This window comes from Eptesicus fuscus, chromosome 18 (assembly GCF_027574615.1).
Source record: "Eptesicus fuscus isolate TK198812 chromosome 18, DD_ASM_mEF_20220401, whole genome shotgun sequence".
Lineage (NCBI taxonomy): Eukaryota > Metazoa > Chordata > Mammalia > Chiroptera > Vespertilionidae > Eptesicus > Eptesicus fuscus.
In genome coordinates this window covers 27,471,399-27,486,445 of record NC_072490.1, presented here as the reverse complement: position 1 = coordinate 27,486,445, position 15,047 = coordinate 27,471,399, and the positions used below count along the sequence as shown (strand labels likewise).

The 15,047-nt window shown below is 39.6% G+C and overlaps 2 protein-coding genes across 2 annotated transcripts in view; one reads left to right on the top strand and one right to left on the bottom strand.

The window, feature by feature from the left end:
- Positions 1-15,047, top strand: part of RAB6B (RAB6B, member RAS oncogene family) — a 114,480-nt gene that overhangs the window by 50,000 nt on the left and 49,433 nt on the right. The window lies entirely within an intron of this gene.
- On the bottom strand, positions 87-12,455 carry SRPRB (SRP receptor subunit beta). Its single transcript, XM_008153056.3, has 7 exons — positions 12,258-12,455; positions 11,550-11,644; positions 10,594-10,671; positions 7,404-7,486; positions 5,582-5,718; positions 4,171-4,225; positions 87-2,081 (listed from the first exon to the last, which is right to left on the bottom strand). The coding sequence occupies exons 1-7, from the start codon at positions 12,412-12,414 to the stop codon at positions 1,868-1,870; spliced, it is 819 nt and encodes a 272-aa protein (XP_008151278.1). The 5' UTR covers positions 12,415-12,455; the 3' UTR covers positions 87-1,867.

Here is a 15,047-nt window from a genome sequence, read left to right as displayed (position 1 = left end):
TTGCCTTCTTCAGACAACCTTCTTTAGGCCTTGAGTAAAATTCACCATTGCTCCCCTTCTTCAATCAGTTTTGGTGTTATGCTTCCTCCAATAAAGTGAACACTTTATTAACCAGAGAGAAAAAAAAGCTGAGAGAACCCAGGCCTCTTCACAGCAGCACCAAGCCAATGATTTTTACCCACATGAGCATCTATTATGATTATGCGATCACATCATGTTTATCACATTCCTTTTTGACTTCTGGTTCACTGTTCTTACCTACTTCCTTAAATTACTACTTGGGGAGTAAGGAAAGGGCAAGACTAGCAGTACAAAGGAGCGGAGGGGCACTAGTAGCAATGAGGCTTTCAGAAAGAACTCTGCTAGGGTCAAGGTCTGCTAGGCTCTGCTTGGGTCTAACGTCATCTTGTCTCAGCTTGCATTTATTTCACACACAAGCAGCAGGTGTGTCACACAGGGTCTGGGGTCTGGGGCAGGGGAGCTAGAGTACCCTCATTCAGAGCTAGAATGACCCACAGCAAAGGTGACTGCAGGCAGAGGCTTGGGCTGCAGTGTACATGGGGACCACACTCACTGGGACGCTGTCAGCTCCATCTGCTTTTATTCTTTGACTCTCCCTGATCCCTCAAGGCCAAGTTAGGTGCTCCTGCTGCATGCTCCCAAAGCACCCTACACCTCTCCTGTCATGGCTCTTACCACACTGTTCTGGGGTCAGCTCCCCACTTATCCATGCCACCCTTGTCTCCTTTTAAGCGATAGTGGGGCTGGACCCTGGTGTGTGAAGCAGGGACAGGAGAGTTTGTCCAGTGTACACTGCAATCTTTAGGCTCTGGAAACTTATAGTTAGGCCTGAATCTAATACACACTCCCATCTGTACTCATTATACCATTGCTATTTAATTGCTTTGAGCTAAACAGGCTGTTTTATTTACCAAGAAATGTATTAATAATTTATAAAAGCCATACATTTAAGAAGACAGCAAATAATATCACTTTAAAAAGGCCAAGTTTTTTTTAACGTCAGTGAAATGCACGTTAAAGATCCAGAGAATGTTTTTCATTTTGTATTTGTTCCACAGCATTCTAGCTAAGAGTACACAACAGGAGCTGGTCAACAGCACAGGAAGATAGCTCAGGAGCCCTCAGCCACCCAGAAAGCAGAACGGCTTCTAAATCCCCATCTACTCCCCCGTTAGGGGGAACCATTAGAACACACCAGACCCCTGGCATTTGGCGAAATAGCACTTACGGTTCTATCACCTGGGAATGATTAATTCCAAGGGTTCGTGACATGTTTTGGAAACTTAAGTGCTATGAGGGTGGAGTGTGGACAAGTCACTGAGCTGATGAAGAACAGACCACTGTCAACACAGCCTTGCTGTTTTATACCTGTCTCCACATGTCAGGAGACCATATTATAATTGTACATACAAATCTGAGAGTTCAAAAGGACTAAATGATATACTGTCCATGAACCTCAAGGGTAATTGGAAATTAACTGGTTCCATACAGAGGTTTTTTCCAGGAAAAAGGGACCAAAGCACAAGAGAAGAAAACTTCTCAGATGGTAACCATGTTCTCATGATCTTCTCTATGAGGAGTCTGCTTGTTCCGGTCACAAAAACCTTGACCCACATCAAGCATACACTAACGGGACAGCACATACACTTTAACAAAGGGAAGGCACACGAGTCAATAAAAGTGACAAATTTGAAAGCAATAAGGGGAACTGGACTTTTAAAAAAATTCCAGGCTGGAATTCAACAATAACTTGTTTCCAGAACAAGGAAATGTTTCTAACTACACCCTCTTCCAAAACTGTCCGTCACCACATACACATGCACAGCTGGGTGTCTGGCTTTGCCCCTCAGGCGATTTTAGCCAGCCACTTCTCCAAGTCCTGGATGTCAGCAGAGCTGGCGTCTCCTCTTCCACCCTTGGCACTACACTCCACGAACTCCACTTTGAGGGGCAACTGCGAGAATTCAAATTCTTTGCCTTTCTTTCCCAGCTGAGCCGGGGCTGCGCTGGAACTGTCCAGTGTGCTGGGGGCAGCAGAGCGGGTGACTCGTAAAGTGTTGCTGTGAGGCAAAACGAAAAAGAGTCAGGAAGCGAAGAGTTTAATTTTTAATATCACAATTAAAGGCCTTTAGGAAATCAAGATATTTCCTAAATATTTTAGCACTCATTTAGATACTTAATCATAAAACTGCCAATGATGCTATCATGACTGTAGGATAATCCTGTGCATTTATAAATCACTCTCCTGGGTAAAAAGGTGAGAGGGGGTCCAACCTGACATGCTAGATGACAGCAGTAAAAGGCCCAGGTCACACCAACCTCCTTGCAGCCCAGTGCCCCATCCACCAGGCTCTCCTGCATGATGCCATTAAAATACAGGGTGTTCCCCCTCCTAAAAATGTATACACAGGCTTTGAATTAATTATAAATGCAGTGTTTATTAAAATACATTTCATTTTCAAAATTGAGCTATCAGCTGCTAAAGTGTGTATACAATTTTTTGGGATACCCTGTATGTATGTATTTTTTAAATATATGCTCTAAGTGTTATAAAAATATAAGTTTCTGAAATTTAAGTGTGGGTAGATAGGGTAATTATATATATCTTTAGTCTTTTGGATATAGAGCTTAGAAATCCACAAAATCCAGATTCTCATATCCTATTTGGGCACAATTACTATTCTTCAACCTCTTTAACCACTAAAACCCTCACAATTTAAATCGCCTTACTGCCACCTGCTGGCTCTAATAAACAGTGCCTAAGCCAGTGATGGAGAACCTATGACACCAGTGACATGCGTAGCCGCTGAGGCGGCCGCATGCCGAGGATGAAACATTTGCTGCTCCTGAGGATGAAACATTTGCGAAATAATGTTTTTTCCTCAAAGTGACACACTACCCGAGGTATGCTCAGTTTTTTGGAGAAGTTTGACACACCAAGCTCAAAAGGTTGCCCATCACTGGCCTAAGCAATGCTCACGGGTCTACTCCCACCCTTTCTGTTATCTAAAGCAAAGGAACACATGCTGCTAATCTGCTTTCTAACAAAATAAAGCATTTCTTGCTGCTGTTAACATTGCATGAACATTAGTGAAGAATCCACAGGAAAAACTAAACACTACCTTGTTTAGAAAACACCCAAACCTATGGAAAAAGTATTTTAAAAAACAAATACAAAATCAAAATATTACCTACCTCTTGAGGAAAAAAGGGAAAAGCATTGGGGAAGAGTACACAGGGCCCATAGCTTTTGGGAAGGAGCCCCTAAACAAGGTGCTCCTTGTTAATGGATTATTTATTTGATGGATATTCATTTTAATATTCTTTAAACTCAAGACGTGTTATATATTTTCCTTTGTATATAAGATATTTTATAATAAATTATATATTTATATATTTTATATAATTATATATAAATTTATATAAAATATATAAAATTATATTTTATAATAAAAAACTTAAAAAAAAACCCCAAACATTATATGTATTCAACTCTTGCCATAATGCCATGTAAACATAGTAAACCTTCTTATTCAGAAGACTAAAATGATTCAAAGCTGACAGAGCCTAATTCTCACTAACAAAGGATTAAACTAAAATTAGACTCCTATTTTAACTGATACTAGCCTTTACAAATTTTTTAACATTTTACTTCATTACAATACAGCATTTCCTTCTGGGTTGTTTTCTATGGCTCTTTAGAGTGAAAAGCAAATGGACTAAGAAAAGTGTGTTTTAAACATGGAAAGTCTTGGAATATACTGTTAAAAAAAAAAAAAGAATATACAAATAATGTAATTTTTTTCCTAAAGATAATTTCCAAAAATTACAATAGAATATTTGAATACACCAAATCATCTACTTGTTTCACTTTCCTAATGATAAACAATATGTAGTCTCAGGAGAGTGAACATAAAGAGTATGGGAAGAAATGATAAACATGCAATTTTAGAAGAGAACTTTGAAAGCAGCAAGACAAAGTCAATTGTCACAAACAAGGAAAAACCCCATAAGACTAAAACCTTGCAAGTCAGTAGAGAGTGGGATGATATATTCAAAATGCTTTAAGAAAATAACTGTCAACCAAGAATATTATACCCAGCATAGCTGCCATTCAGATATTAACCAAGAGAACTTATTCATACTTACAGTTCTTTCTCAAGCTGTTGCTGAATTAACTTTGCTGATTTTGCCATTGTAATGTCTATAAAGAAATGAGGACACTGTTATAGTTTAAACCAAAAAGGGTCTTTTCCCAAGATTTCTTGTATATATGGGAAATTCCTATTTAAACCAGTACATTTCAACCTCACACATATTTTCTTTTCTTTTTATCCTCATCCAAGGATATTTTTTCCATTGATTTTTATAGAGAATGGAGGGGAGGGAAGGAGGGGTTGTGAGAGAGTGAGAGAGAGAGAGAGAGAGAGAGATTGGTAGCCGCCCACACAGGCTGGGGATTGAACCTGCAACCTAGGTATATGCCTTTGACCAGAAATTGTACCCGCAACCCTTTGATACACAAGCCAACACTCCAACCACTGAACCAGGGCCACACATATCTTTTTTTTTTTTTTTTTAAAAAAAGCTTTTTATCACTAGTAGCTTCCTTATCAAAGTAAACTTTACATTTGGATGTATGGGTTTTCCTATAATACAAATATATTAAGCTGGTGACTCTAAAATTTTTTAGCTCTTTCATGAAAGTTTTCCATACTTTACAGATATTTTAATTCAACACATATATAATTCCCGCCAATGTAACAAAAATAAAACCTTATCAATTTTATGATTTTTAACAAGAGTCTTCACTCCAACAGAAACATCCTACCTGTCATATAAACGTAAACTAAGCATATTGCCAACTGATATTAAAATGGTATGTTACAGCATCAAGTGCACATTGGTAAGAAACAAGCACTGGTTTGGCACACAGCTGAAGCCAAATAAATATTACCTCCCCTTGTTATACTGAATAGGAGAAATAAAGAGAAGGTCAGGTAACGATCCTAAGACTGATTCCTGATTTGGCATTGTTAGATTACCTGATCACTTCTTAGAAATGCATTGGGGCTCTTCATAGAATCAGAATTTCAGACCTGAAAGAGGCCTATAAAGTGGGTGTGACTAAAAAGTTTTTAATCATTACCAGCTTAAAGAAAAACTTCTGCAAACTCCCCTTGATGAAATACAGTAGATGATAAACTTGTTTGAAAGGAGAGACTCCACTTGTCCCTCCACAACTGAGTATCTGATATGACATATTGTCAATCTGATGAAATTAGGTAAAGTAAAATCATTTACAGTTAAAAAAAAAAGCAAAACACTGTATCAAAGAAAAAATTATTATAGTCACTCCTTTGTCATGCCTTAAAATAACATGATCATATTAATAAAAATGCAGGAGTATAAATAAATTTTAAGAATTAATATCCTTCAATTTATAGCTCATTAGCAATTGTCTCTTCTCATGAATAATAACAACTTAGGTAACTATATCAATTCTTAGCAGCAATCCCAGGAAAACCTCAATTACTATTGCCAGAAAATGTGATGGCACCTTGCTTATTGCAGGCGATTAAGAATGATGGTGCGTTCTTCAGACTCATGCTGTCAATGAGGACTTGATACAGAAACTCGGCCACATCCTTCACCTCTCGCTGGAAGGCTGCACTATCCACAACAAACACAACAGCCCTGGAGGGGGAAAAATGAAAAGCTGGCATGTCAGCATTCAATATTAAAAAATTATAACCTTATTTTTCTTTAAGAGAAAAATCCATCCCAACAATAGAATTCTATACTCTGTAAAATTTATGGCATGAATGCAAATACTAGAAAAGAAGACAAACCTAAAATCAATAAACTAAGCTTCTATCTTAGGAAGCTTGAAAAATTAAGACAAATCAAATCTAAAATAAGCAGGAGAAAATAAATAATGAAAGTTAAAGAAGAAATCAATGAAACTGATAACCAGAAATCAATAGAGAACACCAACAAACCCAAAAGCTGGTTCTCTGAAAAAATAATCAACAATAAAACTGATAAACTTCTAGCCAAGCTAACTAAGAGAAAGGACACAAATTCCTAATATCAGAAATAAAAGAGGATATTACTACAGATCCCATGGATTATCAAAGAATAATGTGAACAACTCTATACTGACATATTTGATAACCTAGGTAAAATGGTCAATTCCTTGAAAGGCACAATCTACCAAACTCTCACAAGAAATAAACAACCTGAATAGGCCTACAACTATTACAGAAACAGAATCAATAGGGCAGTGAAAATACTCTGTATAATACTATAATGGTGAATACATGTCATTATACATTTATTTAAATCTTTAGTCTGTATGACACCAAAAGTGAATCCTGATGTAAAATATAGACTCTGAGTGATTAAGATATGTCAACATAGGTTCATCAGTTGTAACAAATGAATCAATCTGGTGGAGGATGTTGACAACAGGGGAGGCTATCCATGTGTGGGGACAGGGATATATGGGAAATCTATGCCTTCTGTTTAAATTTTGCTGTGAACCTAAAACTGCTCTAAAAAAAACTGGTTTTTAAAATCACACCAACAGTCTCATCTGTAATAGATTGCTCATAAGCACCATCTTGTGGCCAAGGAAGCAATAATAAAATATAAGTCAATACGTCTTCAAAAAATAAGTAAAAAAACAATCACCTCATTCCATCAAACTTAAGATTCCATCAATTAAAAGACATTATTATTTCAGGTACAACTAAGAAAGAAAAAATACTGTGAATTAAACTATGATACCAGGAACTATAAGTAGCATTTCAATTTAATAGATATTAAACTGTGTCTTAAAAATCAGTAAAATCTGGTATATTGATTTTCCTCTTGAGTTTTTATCAGAGTTAGAAACTAAATAAGAATAAGCATCTTAAACTGTAGCACAAGAATTTTAGGAAATAAAAGAGTAACATTAAAATAATACTAAAATATGAAAATACTGTTCTGTACTTTTGAGGTATCAATTTTAGGTAATTTAAAAATACAAATATGTAATGTTGGATTTTAATAACTTCTAGGATTCCACCTACCTTTAAAATTCTTCTTTTAGATTTTAATAGTTCTGTACATTATTAAATTTGTCCCCAGAGTAACTGAAAACTTTATTAACATGATAATAAGGGTTAACACTTTATGAACACTCTTGAGAAACAGGTCAAATGTTATCTCACATAATCCTCATAAAATCCTAGTGAAGGTAGGCTTGCAACCCAGAACTGACCCCAGGGTCCATGCTCTTTCCACTCCAGGATACCAGATGCTTCCCAAATACCATCCGAGCAAACATGTTTTGATATACAGATTTCAGGCAAGCCCATTCCACTTCTACTCACCGAGCTGAAGCCTTAAACCGCTCTAAAAACTGAAGTCTCAAGCTTTCATGGCCAGGGAGGTCAATCAAGGTCAGGTTAGTGCCCTAAGGATGGCAGCAATAACATTAATGTTTTGGTCCTGATTCACATTCACAACATAAACCTTTCATATCAGATTTCAGGTACCAGAAGAGTAGCCAATTAATTAATTAAAAAAATGTTCACTCTATTAATCAATGAATCAAACAAATGTTCACCAAGCATCTTCTATTTATAAATCATCAGTTGAGGAAAAATGAGCAAAAACAGACATGGTCCCTGCTCTAACAGACCTTATGATCAGAAAGATCAACACAATGTAAAATTACAACTCTGATACATGTTCTGAGGGTACATGAGAAAACCTGGGCCTGTCTGGGGGAGTCAGGGAAGTGTGGTCCATCTGAGACTGGAGAAATACACTAGTATAAATAATAGCAAAACTAAATAATATAAGACCCTATATTTTACCATACAGCATGTTACCATTACAGGGATCCCCAATTTGTATAACAAAACATTCTTTTACATTTCCACCATAATTTAATTTTAAATATGTCTACCAGACACACCATTTGTTCTAACTCTGTCAATATTTTGTGTCAATTCTTGATCCAGATGACAATCATTGAAACAAGGAGGACTGTGCCCTACCGAGCAGACTCATTAAGCACCATTTACGTGCTATTCATTCCAGGCCTTCATCCTTGAGCTCAGGTTCAATGTAGATGTGACAATGCTCAAAGGCAAGACTCTCAGGTGCAGCTCTGGCACATGTATCATCAGATCCATGAATCATTTCTCAGATACTCTACCTTATCCATAGCCATCCTTAACTATTGTTTAGCAGGAGGGAGTCAGCATCACTCAGATTTGACATAAATATAGCTAGACTTATTATGACCTGTCACTTAGTCTGTGCAGTCTTTTATGGGCAAAAATATGATGTGTATTTTTTTTTTTAAATACAGGTAAGAGTCTAGGGACCTCAGGTTGGGACCCACTACCACATTTCATAATCAGCATTGCAGCAAACACTATTAAATAATCCATAGATGCATTAGTATCCTGACAGAGAGACTAGAACTTAAACATAAGAGGGTAAGAGAAGCAGTAAAAAAAGAAGGGAGGAACTTCTACATATTTAATAGAAATATGTAGGTCTTAGATGTAATGTTTTCTGAAAACCACGTTAAAGAAGTAAAAAGAAATAGGTAATATTAATGATATGTATTATTTAATCCAACATACAGGGTAGGGAAATAATAATATTAACAGTAAACTCTTTCACGTACTCATGACTGTAAAACTACTTTTGCCCCACCCTCTATTTAAAATATTATCCTTTTAGCCTTCACCGGTTTGGCTCAGTGGATAGAGCTTCGGCCTGCAGACTCAAGGGTCCCAGGTTCGATTCCGGTCAAGGGCATGTGCCTTGGTTGTGGGCACATCCCCAGTAGGGGGTGTGCAGGGGGCAGCTGATCAATGTTTCTCTCTCATCGATGTTTCTAACTCTCTATCCCTCTCCCTTTCTCTCTGTAAAAAATTAATAAATATATATTTAAAAATAAATAAATAAAATAAAATATTATCCTTTTAACATATAATGTTAAAAAATCAAGACAATGTATTTTACATTCTTTTACTCATTCCAAGTCTTCAATGTCTGGTGTGTATTTTACATTTATAGCACCCTTCCATTTGGACTAGTCACATTTCAGGTGCTCAACAGTCACAAGTGGCCAGTGACAACTCTAATGGGAAGTATAGATCCTAAGGCATACCCTGGAATACCCCACTTAAAAAAACCTGGTACAAGTGCCCCAAGAATTAAAGATCTCCCAAATCAGAAATTTCAAAATTTGAATATTAGGAATTTAAAAAGTACTTGGCCAAAAAGAATGTCATTACTGAAAAGAGGAAAAATATCTCTAAGACATTTAAAAGGATGTCTCTTGATTTTGCTTAAAATGTTTAATTCTGGAAGCACCAGAAAAGTAGAAGAGGTCTCTAAGATCATCTTTTTTTTTAAATTCTCCCCTGATGATATTTTTTTTCATTGATTTTTTTTTTTTTTTTAGAGAGAGTAGAAGGGAAGGGGGGAGGGGAGGAGGGAGAGCAGGAGACGGAGAGAGAGAAAGAGAAACATAGATGTGAGACACACATTGATTGGTTGCCTCCTGCATGCACCCTGACCCAGGTGGGATGAATCTGCAACCCAAATACCTGCCCTTGAGAATCAAACCCTTGACCCTTAGATCTAAGGGCCAACACTCTAACCACTGAACATGCTGGCCAGGGCTAAGATCACCGTTTCAATTCATCCATCTATATATCCACCTCTCCAATCAGCCACCCAGACATTATAATTGGCTTGATAGTCACTACTGACATCCTAGAGCTATGTAAAGTTTTTCTCCTGATTCCTTACTGGTATTTTTTGAAATATACTCATGTAGACCCTTTAAGATATCCACTGCAACATTGTATGTAAAGCAAAAGATTATAACAACAAACTAAATGTCTGTTAATAGGGCTCTTATGAAATAAGAACTTAATTGTATGGTACAGCCACATAATGAAATACTATGCAGCTCATAAATCAAGTAGGTACAAATGAGGGAGAAAAAACAAAAATTAAACCCAAGTTGTTTCAGTCATATTATTAAATTAAAAAAATAAATAAAATATGCATAACAGTGTTAAAAAATTAAAGAATATACAGGTATGTTTGTTTATGCATAGACCATCTGAAAGGATACACAGGAAATGGGAAGTTATTACCTCTAAGGAGAAGACTTGGTAGTAGGGACAGGAAAGGCAAAATTACTTTTCACCAAAGATCCTTATTAACATTTTGAATTTTTGTCCCATATACATGTATTACATATTCAAAACATAAATGAAAAGAGAAAGGCTTGATGCTCACCCTTAAGACACAAATACTAATAAAATGTAATGTAACATCAGTGTACATGAGGTACAACAAAGGAGTGAGGGCATGATTAAATCTGTTGCCTGGATGGTCAAGACCAGAATTTGTCACATGGATTATATTTATCCATAACAATAAGCTACACCCTTAGACTAATTTCTGTTAGAAATGTCCTTTCCTGACAATCCATAGTGAAGTAAAATGATCAGAACTCCCAACATTCTAGGAACTGCTTACCCTGGAATTGTTGACTCTGTACACAGCAGAGCTGTCAGTGATGGAAGTCTGAGTGTCTCTGTAAAGGCCTGTTAACAACTGTAAAAAAAAAAATAACAACATGGGTGAGATCAGCGTAAATATGTAAATAGCAAACTTTAAGAGAGTAATTTTGTTCTAACGCTCCTAAGTGGTCAAATAAATGAGTGTTGCTTGCAAAAGGTGAAAAGAACCATGCTGATTTTCCCCCCCTTTACTTGTAGAAAATAATCTAAATTGCAAACTTTATTCCCCTCTACCCAATTGAGGGAGGTGGGGGGGGGGGGGGAGGCAGCAGATATCCCTGCTTTTTTCAAATAAGAGTTTCAAATGGTTAATGGCCAAATTTCCAACTTTCCCTACACCTTTTTAATTACTAAAATACTTAAAGATTATATTTCTTTATTGGAAGGAAAATCTTTTATACTCTCAAAAGGAAGAATGAGAACATCTTTGCTACTCTCCATAGCAAATAAACAAAAAACAAAAAAACAAGCAAAAATACTAAATAGATTAAAAATACTAGTGAAAAGAAACCTAAGGAGCCCAATGACAAAGAATCACCCCTTTAAAAAATTTCTTTGACAAGCTATCAGGAGAGCATACTGTACAATGGATTATACACCATATACAGATCAATGTCTTCCATCTTTCCAGGAGTTCTGGCATCCTTAGCCATAGCATGAACGTAGTTACATAAAACCTTTAAATGGGATAAGGACTAAATTTGGTAAGCACAAGAAAATAGAAATGGTCAAAAAATTCCAGTTCATGAGTTTTCAGGAGTCTTCTTGTCCTTTCAAGGGAGTCAAGAATTAACTCCCTAATGTATCAGCATCAGTTTCTTCTCCAAAATAAATCATGACCTGACACAAATAATGGGATGCCCTCAATTTTCCTATCAAGTTTGAGAGAGAGATGTAAATCAAAGCATTTACTCTGACAAAGAGCAACGTCTTCCCGGAGTCACAAAGGCCAACCAGAAGAACAGCTCTCTGACTGCTCCTTCGGCTGCGGATGAACTTCCAGAACACTGTGGAAGAGAGAAAACGAACCAAGATTACGCCTTATCAGCAATAGTCCGTGTGTATGGTTGGGGTGAGGAAGTTAACAGAAGTCTACCACAGAACGCCGCAATTATAGGAAACTTACCTAGTTTTATTGTTATTACCACCATTATCATAGTTATTGTTGTTAATAGACCCCACTGGGTACCGGCCACTATCAAGTATCAACTTTTGTGTGCACCCCCTTCCCTCACTGTGGACTCTCTAAGTGCAATCTAGTCTAATAAATTCTGTAACCCCAGCGCCTAGCAGGCAAACACGCGACGCTCAAACTTGAAGGAGAGGCCCCGTGAGCCTTGGTAGTAAAAGCAATCTAAGGGGGTAACCACACTCTCAGGGTGAACAGGGGCTGAAGAAGAGTAATCCGTTCCCCGAGGACTAGGACATCCCTTCCAGGGTCTCGAGGGTTCCCCTTTAACTCAGCGTTGCTCCCACTGCTTCGGACAGGGGGACAGTGTGTCATCAGGGGTGAGTCTCCCTCTATAGACGCCCCCCAGGTGCCTTCTCCGCCCGGCATCCTCCCAGTCCAAGCCCGGACTCCCCGCCCTGCACCCTCCATAACCACCGCCGCCTCTTTACCCAGCGTCAGCAGCACCGCGAGAAGCGCCACCACGACTGACAGCAGCGTCGGGTCCCTCTGCTGCAGCTCCTGCCGCAAGGAGTCCAGGTAGGGCTGGAAGGCGCCCCCGACACCACCACCATCCTTCCCCATTCGCCGGGAGTCCGCGGAAGCCATGCTGAGATGCGAGAGTGGTCTGCGGCGCCGCAAATGCAACGTGTCCCTGCGCTCTGCGCAGACGTATGAAGCGGAGCATCACGGGAGTGGTAGTTCCTTGAGTTGTATTTTCTCCGCGAGGGCCATGGTCCCGAACGTCCTGATGGGAGTTGTAGTTCTTTTGTCGTAAAGTGCGTACCTGCCGCTCGCCCGAGCGGGTGGCCACAGGAATTTCTCGAGTGAGGCTTTTGTCCTTTGAGATAAATGTCAAATGTCGCCGCCCTCTTCATGCTTTTGACAGAATGCTGGAGGAATAAAATGAGTGGCTTGAGAAATCTCCACTGAGGATTTCCAGTCGCTCCTTTCCTCAGGTGAGTCTTGTGAGGAACTCAAAAGTTTGTGTGTTTTTTTTATTGTTGAGAGTATTATAGATGTCCCCTATTTTCCCTCCTTCACCCAGCCCCCGCCCCACCCCAGGCTTCACGGCTCTGTTGTCTGTGTCCCTGGGTTATGCATACAAGTTTTTTGGGTAATCTCTTCCCGCCCCTCTGAGATTCGCCAGTGTGTTCCATGTATCCATGCCTGCGAATCTGTTTTGTTCGTCAGAGTATCTTGTTCATTAGATTCCACCTGTGAGTGAGAGCATGTGATACTTGTCTTTCTCTGACTGGCTTATTTCGCTTAGCATAATACTCTCCACGTCCCTCCATGCTGTCTTAAAGGGAAAGAGGTCCTTCTTGTTTACTGCTGCTAAGTTTTCCATGGTGTAAATGTACCACAGCTTTTTTCAATCCACTCATCTAGTGATGGGCACCTGGGCAGTTTCCACATCTTAGCTACAGAAGCATTTCATCTGAATAGAATGTGGCATGGGATGTGACAGAGGATGGACGGTTAGATATGGGGATACAGAGACGGACGCTCAGTCCCTCATGGGTTCAGAGGTTATCTCCTGGAGGAAAGTGACTGGGATCGAGCCACGAAGGATGAGTTAGCCTCTAGCCTCTGTTGGCGTTAAAGGAGAAATGTGCACACGCAAATGAGCAATTCAGTGTCCCTACCCTGTAACCCAGGGCTGCAACTGAGAGGTCTCCTTTAAAGCAGGCAGCCAGGAAAATCCGTGGGAGGGTGGGAGCTGTTGAAAACTGCAGCTGTCATTCCCACCCAAAGGGGCAGCCACAACCTGCCAGGCATGTATGTGGGACCAAGATGGTCAGTTCTTCCAATTTTTAAAAAAATTCTCCCTCGAGGCTATGTTTAGAGATGGGAAGGGAGGGAGGGAGGGAAGGAAGGAGGAAGAGAGAGAGACAGACAGACAGACAGACAGACATCAACTGGTTGCCTCCTGTACGAATTCCAACCAGGAACTGAACTCAAAACTCAGGTATGTGCCCTGACTGGGAATCGAACCCACAACCTTTTTGGTATACAGGATGATGCTCCAACCAACTGAGCCACTCAGCCAGAAAGGCAGGCTTTCATGGGAAATTCTTGACTTTTCAAATTGCAGCCAGTAATGGAAAACATTCAAAAGCTTGTGGCATAAATAAAGCACATTATTGGGCCAGAAGTGCCAGCCTAGGGACTGCCAGTTTGCAGACTCTGTCCTGAAACAGGTGTCACTTCCGCAGAAGTGGCAGGAGATTAAGCAAGCAGGAAAGGTTGGCCGAACCAGACCTGAAGGGACTGCTGTGCTGAGAGACCTTGTTGCGTTATACAGAATGCAGTAAGAAGTTTCAGTTGAAGGTGACATAGGTGATCGGCAGGTCAATAGAGAACTATTGTTTGGGGGAGAAAATACTGGAGGCAGGGAGACCAGCTGGGGGCTGTTGCAGTGTTTTGGCAAGAGATGCACAAGGTCTAAATGAGGGACACAGGCAGGTGTGGAGTGCACCAATTGGAGAGGTGTGTAGAAGGAAGGTATATAGGGCGTGGTGATTAATTGGACATTCTGAGTTAAGATGAAGAGTTATCAAGACTGCATCTGAAGCGGTCGGTGTGGCTTACTGAGGCTATCCGAGTACGTAAAGTGAATCAGAACTCACTTGGAGGGACTTTGGAGCTGGGAACAGAGCCAGAATGAAAATTGCCTCTCCTTTGGATATATTGAGTTTCTGGTGCCTCTGGAAAATAAAAAATCTTACATTATGTAGTCGATACAGGAGGAAACAAATGGAAAGTTTCAGCAATAGGTGCTAGACTTTCACTAGGGAGTCGGAAACAAATGGTCATTGAGATCATGGCGAGCTTGAAGAGTCAGGAGGAGAAGGGAACCCATAAAGCAGCCTAAGAAGGAAGAAGCGGCGACACGGGAGTAAAGCATGCCCTGGAAGTGGTCAGCAGCATCACTTAAAACAGAGGTTCCTGTGATGAGGGCTTGAAAAAAAAAGTGAGCTCAGGGGGCCCTGGCTCGTGTGGCTTGATGGTTAGAGTGTCCGCCTGTACACTGAAGAGTCTCAGATTCTATTCCCAGTCAATGCCACATACCTGGGTTGCAGGTTTGATCCCCAGCCCTGGTAGGAGTGAGTACATGTGGGAGGCAACCAGTCAACGTGTCTCTCTCAATGTTTCTCCCTCTTTCCCCTCCTCCCTCCCTTGCACTCTCTCTAAAAATCAATGGGGGGAAAAATAAAATAAAATAAATAAACAAAAAT